Source organism: Polyodon spathula, chromosome 31 (assembly GCF_017654505.1).
Source record: "Polyodon spathula isolate WHYD16114869_AA chromosome 31, ASM1765450v1, whole genome shotgun sequence".
Lineage (NCBI taxonomy): Eukaryota > Metazoa > Chordata > Actinopteri > Acipenseriformes > Polyodontidae > Polyodon > Polyodon spathula.
In genome coordinates, this window is record NC_054564.1 from 8,177,838 (window position 1) to 8,187,391 (window position 9,554).

The 9,554-nt window shown below is 46.9% G+C and overlaps 1 protein-coding gene across 1 annotated transcript in view; it reads right to left on the bottom strand.

The window, feature by feature from the left end:
* The window catches only part of LOC121303092 (ankyrin-1-like), a 52,847-nt gene extending 51,351 nt beyond the window's left edge, over nucleotides 1-1,496 (bottom strand). The window contains exon 1 of the mRNA XM_041233538.1: nucleotides 1,266-1,496. Coding sequence (XP_041089472.1) covers nucleotides 1,266-1,292 — 27 coding nt within the window. The 5' untranslated portion in view covers nucleotides 1,293-1,496. The remainder of the gene's footprint in view (nucleotides 1-1,265) is intronic.
* Between the last annotated feature and the right edge of the window lie 8,058 nt (nucleotides 1,497-9,554).

The following is a 9,554-nucleotide window of genomic DNA, read 5'->3' on the forward strand; positions in this document are numbered from 1 at the left end:
TGAAGAAGAGTCTCCTTCAGCAACATGACTAGGTAACCCATTCCATCCCCTCACCACTCTCTCTGTGAAGAAGAGTCTCCTTCAGCAACATGACTAGGTAACCCATTCCACCCCCTCACCACTGTCTCTGTGTGAAGAAGAGTCTCCTTCAACAACATGACTAGGTAACCCATTCCATCCCCTCACCACTCTCTGTGTGAAGAAGAGTCTCCTTCAGCAACATGACTAGGTAACCCATTCCATCCCCTCACCACTGTCTCTGTGTGAAGAAGAGTCTCCTTCAACAACATGACTAGGTAACCCATTCCACCCCCTCACCACTGTCTCTGTGTGAAGAAGAGTTAGTAAATACTGCTTCTTCACACAGTAAACTTTAACAGCCAAAGTGTAAATGAAACAATGGAGCTGCATCTCCTGGTAACGTCTGCAATGCTGTGATCAGCGCAAACACTGGCCCTACTGCAGGCAGCGTGCTGACATCCCCACGGTAACCAGGCGCTGTATTCCAAGGTTACATCATAGCCTGGAATTCCAAACTCTCAAATATACCCAGGAATTCTAATACAAGTCTAGCCTACTGAATTCCGTGGGGTTAGAAGTGTTTACAACACCATAGACCTACACGACAAGCCTGTGTTTTACAATCATCGCATCTCATCGCAGTGTATTCTGGCAGCATTCGTACACGAGGTGTAAGTGTGTTTTTTGCACTGGAACCTCGTACCCATCACCTGTAAGCCGCCTTGGATAAAGGAGCCTGCCAAATAAACTAAACTAATATCCTGGAAATCACTAGATTATACAATCAGCTGGAATTCTGCCATAGCTCGATACTACCCACAATGTATCTGAGGAAACTCTGGGCAGAGGGAGCCTCAATATTATTGGATGGTAGCGTACCTTAAAATGAACCAATTAGCCCCAGCTGGATATTTGGTTAGTTTGTCGTTTTCAGACTTGATTTTCAGGCTAAGGCTGCAGGATATTTTTTGGTGACTACACTACGCATCACAATTATATGAGAACGTCCGAGTTTCCAACAGCGTTCGCTCAGAAGCGAGTTTGGGGTGGAAGTTTACATCACAGTACACTCTACGCAAGAATGCCAACTCTTGAATTGCACGAGGGCACGCAGTCTGGTGCTGTGCCACACAGGGCAATCTCAAATGACATCACATACTCTGGGGAGCAAAACACCACCAGAAGCGAAAAAGCGACTGTATTGCTTTAGTTTGTTCAACAAAATGGAAATCTGCTGTACTTACTCCCCGAGTGAAGATTTGAGCTGGCATTCCTTCTCTCCTGCTTATCCCAGGTTTTTAATCCCCCCCTGATGCTTTGTGGTCAGCGGCTCTCGTCCCCTGTGGTAGCAGAGAATGAGCCAGGCAGTGTTTTTTTACACACTCGCCCGCTCGCTCGCAGACTCCACTGCAAACATTGTCAACAGCAGTCTAATCTGGTGTAGCGGGCTCGGCTGGCAGACTATCTTTTAAGGAACGCAGCTCCTATCGAATGATGCACATTGCAGAGGCGGGGCGCTGCCAGAGTCTGAAATTAGGGCCCCCCCCCTTCTCCCTCCCCCCGCCTCTCCCATCTCCACATGCACCAAACAAAATAATTACAGCAGCAGCCACTTGACTAGCAGACGCAAACCTGACTGCGGGGCTCCTCTCTGAACTATTTAAAGAGCTGGAAACAGTGACAAAGGCAACAGGGGGGGTTTCAGCAGGCACAGTCTCTTCACAGGGGCACGGGCATTCACTCCTTGAAGAGCCCCTTTCATGTGGCCCTTCTTTCTGCCCTGATGCCGTGCCAGTCACTATGCCTGTGCCACACCAAGTCTAGAACAGGACAGAATAGTTTGATTCAGACCCATTGACGCATGCTGTGTAGAAGACTATAGATCACTCAGTGGGTATTGCAGGCCTGGGTTTGAATAGCTGGCGAGGATAGAGAGAGACAGGGAGCTGAGCCAGCATCCAGACTCCCAGGAGATGGACATTGAGATTTTGTTTCTAGAAAAACTTTTTTTTAAGTCAGTTGATCAATCATTTGATGCTCATCTATTCTGTACTATTGTGAGTCTTTGTGTTGTTAGAAACAGGTGAGCTTGGCGTCCTCAAATCTCAGCGATTCTGTGTCTCCAATGTGTCAAAGCCTCAAGTGATTATTATCTACGAAGGGTGTACTGTCAACGATCCAGGCGTCTCCTTTTAAAGCCAGCCATGGCCAAAAAACCCCAAAAAGCGCCTTTACTGACACGCGTTGACAGAACTGCGTCTGCTGTGTAAATCTAGACCGCGTGTCTGGCTGTTCCAAACAGTTCAGTTTTCATGTTTTAATGGCCGGTTTGCAGCTGTGTGGGTCACAATAGAAACCACTGAATTCAATCTCTCACGACTGCGCGTAAACGGTTAATTCCTCTCGCTACAAACAGTAAGCGCGATGGTTCTTGGTGGGCAATCAGTTCGGGGGTAAAGACTTTCACAGCTCTGCTCTACCGTCCCTCATTTATTATTTTCGTGTTACCCTCTTAACAACATCATCTCTAAGCCCCGTTCCTCGATATCTCAACGATGATAGCCCTCCTATGAGAATCTTACTATTTCAAGAGGTACTGTCGTCACTATTTTTTTTCTGGTCTCCACAGTTAACCTCATTGGCTCCAGAGTCTTGGCCATGCATTACTGCCTGGGGCAGCGGTAAGGATTCAGATCTCAAAAGCTTACAGATCTGTTTATTGACCTGCCAGCCACAGCTGCAACAGCTTGGGGTTATTTATTCCCAGCCCAGTCCCTAGGGTTGTGAGAACAGGGAACCGACTTAGATAGTTCATGCGCTTTGCGAATCGGAGCAATTCTGAGTGCAGTTGCTCAAATACAGATTAGATAAGTGATGTCACCTGTTCTGAAACGCGCCACTCCTCATCAGAGTTTTCACAACATCTCGTTTCTGTTGCCTCATTCAGGCATGACTACCAGGAGTGTCACTCAGGGAGAGCGAATTCACTCTAACAATCGAAACCGTTCGATTCTTCCTGTACCAGTGGGTTTGCCACCCTGCTGCTGGCTGCATCTCCACTGAAGAGCACTTGGAAGACGGGGTCATGGTGACTTGCGCCCTGTTGGCAGTCTTTGCTGGCTGCTGCTAGTCTCTCACAAGTCATGGTAGCATTTCAAGGAATGAGCTGAGCTTCAAACACCAATCAGAAGAAGAGGACACAGATGGATGGCCCTCCCATGGCTCTGAAAGACCAATGAAAAGGGGTTGCCCCCCCCCCTAGAAAACACAGCAACACGTACACACTCACACTGCGCTTCAATCTAATTCAGAAAACTTCGTCATTGCTCCACAGAGCAGGCACCTACCCCGCTGTGCTACTATCATAGCAAATCCATCACAACCAAAACAGCTGTCATAGCCTTATAGCTGCAAGCCTCTGGGTGGTGCACGGATCATTACAGCAGCACACTGTACTGCAGCATCACTTCATGCAAGGACTGTCTCTGCATTCTCCAACACACGCTGCCTGAAATGAATGTGGAGTGCAGGAACGGCACAGATTGCTCGTGAAGCATCAAACACGATTCATAGACGTGATGCTAAAAATATATTTTTAAAAAACCTGCAATAAATCAAACTGCACACGACACTGTTTTTCTCCTTTGTCAGCTAAGGCTCCTTTTGAATTTCAACAACAACATTTATAATTTTTTTTATAAAAATAGAGAGAGAGCTGTAGAGAGGGATGCTGAGAGAGAGGGGTGTAGAGAGTGAGGGGTGTAGAGAGAGAACTGTAGAGAGGGGTGTAGAGAGGGAGGGGTGTAGAGAGAGAGCTGTAGAGAGGGATGCTGAGAGGGGTGTAGAGAGAGCTGTAGAGAGGGATGCTGAGAGAGAGGGGTGTAGAGAGAGCTGTAGAGAGGGATGCTGAGAGGGGTGTAGAGAGAGCTGTAGAGAGGGGTGTAGAGAGGGAGGGGTGTAGAGAGAGAGCTGTAGAGAGGGATGCTGAGAGAGAGGGGTGTAGAGAGAGCTGTAGAGAGGGATGCTGAGAGAGAGGGGTGTAGAGAGAGCTGTAGAGAGGGGTGTAGAGAGGGAGGGGTGTAGAGAGAGAGCTGTAGAGAGGGATGCTGAGAGAGAGGGGTGTAGAGAGGGATGCTGAGAGAGAGGGGTGTAGAGAGAGGGGTGTAGAGCCAGAGCTGTAGAGACTGATGCTGAGAGGGATGTAGAGAGAGCTGTAGAGAGGGATGCTGAGAGAGAGGGGTGTAGAGAGAGCTGTAGAGAGAGAGGTGTAGAGAGAGAGAGGTTGGCACGCTGCTAGCAGACCCAGGACTGAGACACATTGCCGCAGGGCAGCACGCACGGCGACACATCATTCATTTTGTTTACAGGATGCTAAATGTTGACAATGTTTTACGACAGGCTGTGCTGAGTCACCACTTCCTAAAGCTTGACAACAACATTAATCAAGCTGGCTTCAAGGGACTTGGCATTCCTGAACTGCAACAAGACTGAGGGACCAAGAGCCTTCGACACACCCAGCGAGAGAGTGTGTGTGTCTGAGGGACCCAGCGAGAGAGTGTGTGTGTGTCTGAGGGACCCAGCGAGAGAGTGTGTGTGTGTCTGAGGGACCCAGCGAGAGAGTGTGTGTGTCTGAGGGACCCAGCGAGAGAGTGTGTGTGTGTCTGAGGGACCCAGCGAGAGAGTGTGTGTGTGTCTGAGGGACCCGGCAAGAGAGTGTGTGTGTGTCTGAGGGACCCAGCGAGAGAGTGTGTGTGTCCAGGGGACCAATCACCTTGGATGTATAAGACTCAGCTCTCTTTAGCCTAGTGTGAGAGAAGATCTCACTTTCAAACACAAGCTTCTATCAACACTGCACACGTGTAACCTGAAGAGTGAATGGAAGAGTGCGACGCTACAATGAATTTATCAGCTGGAACCTCTTTAATGATGCGTGACACAGAGGTCCTGTAATTCAGTATATATATAATGTGCTACTGGGTAATGATCTTATAGAAAGGCTGCTCTGCATTTCTTCACAGCAGCGTAACAAGCTGATTGAAGCTCTGGTTTCATCCCAATCCAATATCTCTGCTGGCCTCGGCTCTCCTGGCTCAAAGGGATTGGGTTCAGCTATTGAAATCTCCTGGGCTCTGCGCTTCAGAAGAAACATTAGAAGCGTACAAACCTCGGCCAGCTTCAAGTCAGCGGGAAAGCCTTCCATCTCCCTGGAATATTTATTGTGACAATTCATATTTCAAGGTGATTAACTGACTGGCTGGCAGCAGTCTCGTCGCCCGACCCTTCTTGCATGATTGGAAATGCAGGGTGTTCTGCTTTATTAGGACAAAGAGTTGGCTCAAAGCCAGGGTCCTCGATCTACTACACAGTATATGAGCCAACATATTTATCATTATATTTCAATGCTTTCTGTTGGAAAACATGGATTGAGAATTGATTAGCAGTTTGCTACGCATGTGGACTGGCAGAGCTATACTGGTGTTCTTTTCTGAAAGGAGACTAATATTGCAGATAGCAGACTGTTTGGTTCAAATTGCATGTACTGCTAACCACTGATAGAGACGTTGTGTCTACAAACTGCCCAACAATGACTGCAAGCTAACGAGATAACAATGCTGTGGACTAGAAGGGAACAGGCTCTAGACTTCAGAGAGATCGAAAGAGATAATGCCACTAGGATCAAAGGGGGTCGCAAGAAGATAACAAAAGGCAGATGTATGGACCTTTTGTCTCCAGGAGTGTGAAGAATGCACTGAGTTCAGAGGTTGTCACACTAGACCACACACACAGACACACACACATTAACACTCACACAATAAATTAAATTACCTTGACCATTGGTTAATGTCAGAGAAAGGGGAGGTGGACCATCTATACAGAAGGGTATTTAATGTCAAGCAAACATTGTAATGATGAGTATTCTGTCTGTCCTGTACCTGGGACCAGACTCCCTGCATATTTCAATAAACCTAACAACTGATTGAAGAAAAGGACTCGGTGCATTTTCTTGAATCTACTTAATCACCATCTATTTTTTGTAAGTTACTTCATTTTCCAATATATTTAAATGTTTTTGTAATATATTGGCATACAACTTTATACATATATATATATATATATACACATATAGTTTCACAGATCCCTCAAGAAAACCCTGGATGCTGTCATGAACAATACTGTACAACCCCCTCTGCGACCACAATAAGACCTCTAGCTACACACACACACACAATACTGCACACCAACACACACACAACACTGTACACACACACAATACTGCACACCAACACACACACAACACACACACACACACAACACTGTACACACACACAACACTGTACACACACACAACACTGTACACACACACAACACTGTACACACACACAACACTGTACACACACACAACACTGTACACACACACAACACTGTACACACACACAACACTGCACACCAACACACACACAACACTGTACACACACACAACACTGTACACACACACACACAATACTGCACACCAACACACACACAACACTGTACACACACACAATACTGCACACCAACACACACACAACACTATACACACACACAACACTGTACACACACACACACACACAACACTGTACACACACACAATACTGCACATTGGGGAGGGTGGTTAATGTTTTTTTTTTTATTACAATGCAGTCTGGCCTGGGACAGTGTGGCGCCCCCCCCCCTCCCCATTAATCCCCAGTTAATGGATCTGGGGTATCGATCTCCACTCTGATCCATGGGGCTGGCTGTAAGAGCTGGGATTACTGTGCCTGTCCGTGTCTTATTGAGTGCAGCTGTCTGAGGAGGGAGGAGAGCACTGAGAAGCTCTCCGACACCCATCTGGATGAGGCTACATGAGCACCCGCTCCCCCGTGCATCTGATCTGAATAAACATGACAGCTCGAGACTCGACATCTCTGACAACAGCGAAGCACTTAGGAAGAATTCGAGCGACTAACACTCAGAAAACACTGAAATGTTTTAAACTCATAACGGTTCTGGAACCTTGCTTTGCTTTGGAGAGGATTGTGTTATTGCCCCCCCCCCTCCCCCAGGGGTCCCTGAAATCCGTGCAATAAGAGACCCCCTCCCCGGACCAAGTCTTAAAACCCTCTGACGAGGCTCCCGAGTTCCTCAACGGAAGCTAGTCTCAGCTTTTAGACAGCTGAATGGACCCTGCTGAATTATTCACCTTCCTGAGAGGAAACCCTGCAATGTGAAAATGCTTCTCGGATAATAAAAGCAGCGTCTGGCTATTAGAGAGAGAGAGAGAGAGAGAGAGAGAGAGAGAGAGAGAGAGAGAGAGAGAGAGAGAAATGGGACAGGAACTGTACTGTACCGCACCCTGATGTCATGTCAAAACTTTCACTGCTGAAAGTCCTGTATCTTTACTCTTCGTTAATGTCTGAAGATTTGAGAAGAGCGGTGAATGCATTCTCAATCTAACATTCCCGTTTGGACACGAGCACTGGACAATATTTCAAAATGCAATATATTTATAATAACAGCGCTGAATGGAACCCCCACTCGGACCCCTTGCTCAGGCACTAAATATCTTAGGGTTTCTCTGAATAGATAACCAGACATCCAAGACTTATAGCAGATGTCATTCATTTATTGCCGCGCCACAGTGGTATTTGCTCTCCATTTTACCTCCCGAATTGGTTTCTGCAATGCGTGGCACATTGTAAGAAGCAGCTGGCTTTCTGAATTCACAGTGTTGTATCCGAGAGATCTCAATGCTAAAGGGACATGTGATAACATTGCTATTGCTCCCTCTCTCTCTCCCCCAGCCCCCAGCCCCCCAGGGCGGACCCAACCCCAGCATGGCTTACATGGAGAGATCCAGGAAAGACAGATCAGGACACAAGAACAGAGAGGACAACAGAGGAATCGAAAGACAAGAGGGAGCGATAGGAGGAGGAGGTGATGGAGGGAGGACAGAGAGAAAGAAGGGGAAAGGAAATAGTGGGTTCAAACTACGGTAACACAAGGCAAGGATTGAGCTGAGTATCTTCCACAGTCACAACCCATTGCGATCCATTATGAGGCACACAGCACAGTGTGAGAAACACTTCCAGAACTATTACACACGCGGCAGACCCACATTCAAAACATAGGAAGAGTCTTCACAGATCTGACAACAAACGCTTAGACTCTCAAGCAGCTCACATGCTCCTCCGAGCAGGCAGGCTCTTTGATTTTCCCCTCCAAGGCTTAGCAAATTCCATGGAAATGAAGCGGTGCTGGTAATCCGGTCTCCTTGATAGACTTCACTAAGGAGGCAGCAAGCTTCCCTTCCTCTATAGACGCTTCCCACAGTGAAAGAGCAGCAAAGTGTACTGAAATACGGTAATGCATGAAAAAGCAAACACAGGTAAGCACTGGAAAGCACAGAGAGGCGCGCTAAAGCAAATTAACAAGAAATATACAGTATGGCGTAGTATAAGGATGGTGCACATTTAAAAGCAAATACAGCAACACAAGTTCTCGTGATTCTCTTTGAAAGCTTTAGCAAATCTCAGTATTTTTTTTTTTTTTCCAAATTAAATATTGAAAAGGGAGATGAATCTTCCCATGGATGAACATGCAAAACACAAGACTGATTTTTAAATTTTTTTTTCACTGTACAATGCGTTCCCATGCTATTTCCATGGTAACACAGTCTATACTGTAAATGTGGCTAGCAAAACGTAGGTGAAAGATTGTGTTCACACACACTTCACACACACTATGCTGTGCTTTTACCAGGGGGATACTGAAGCTGCGCACTGTTTAAAGTTTGATCCTGGTCGCTGCCTAGCGCCTGGTGGAAAAATATTTTAACGAGTAAAGAAAAAAATAACAAGAAACTCAATTAGAATAAAGCTGCATGATAAACTCGAGCTGAAGCAATTCATCAGTTTAAAAGTAATCAGTTTAAATCTAACTTGAGTGAGCAATCAATTAAAATTAATTTATATGAAGGAGAAATTGCCCATTACCCAGCCCCACAGATCTAACCACTAGATCACTCTCCATCCCAGTCCCACAGATCTAACCACTAGATCACTCTCCATCCCAGTCCCACAGATCTAACCACTAGATCACACTCCCTCCCAGTCCCACAGATCTAACCACTAGACCACACTCCCTCCCAGTCCCACAGATCTAACCACTAGATCACACTCCCTCCCAGTCCCACAGATCTAACCACTAGACCACACTCCCTCCCAGTCCCACAGATCTAACCACTAGACCACACTCCCTCCCAGTCCCACAGCTCTAACTACTAGACCACACTCCCTCCCAGTCCCACAGCTCTAACCACTAGACCACACTCCCTCCCAGTCCCACAGATCTAACCACTAGACCACACACACTCCCTCCCAGTCCCACAGCTCTAACCACTAGACCACACTCCCTCCCAGTCCCACAGCTCTAACCACTAGACCACACTCCCTCCCAGTCTCTCAGCTCTAACCACTAGACCACACTGCCCTGCCATTTTCAGGCTTCTGCAG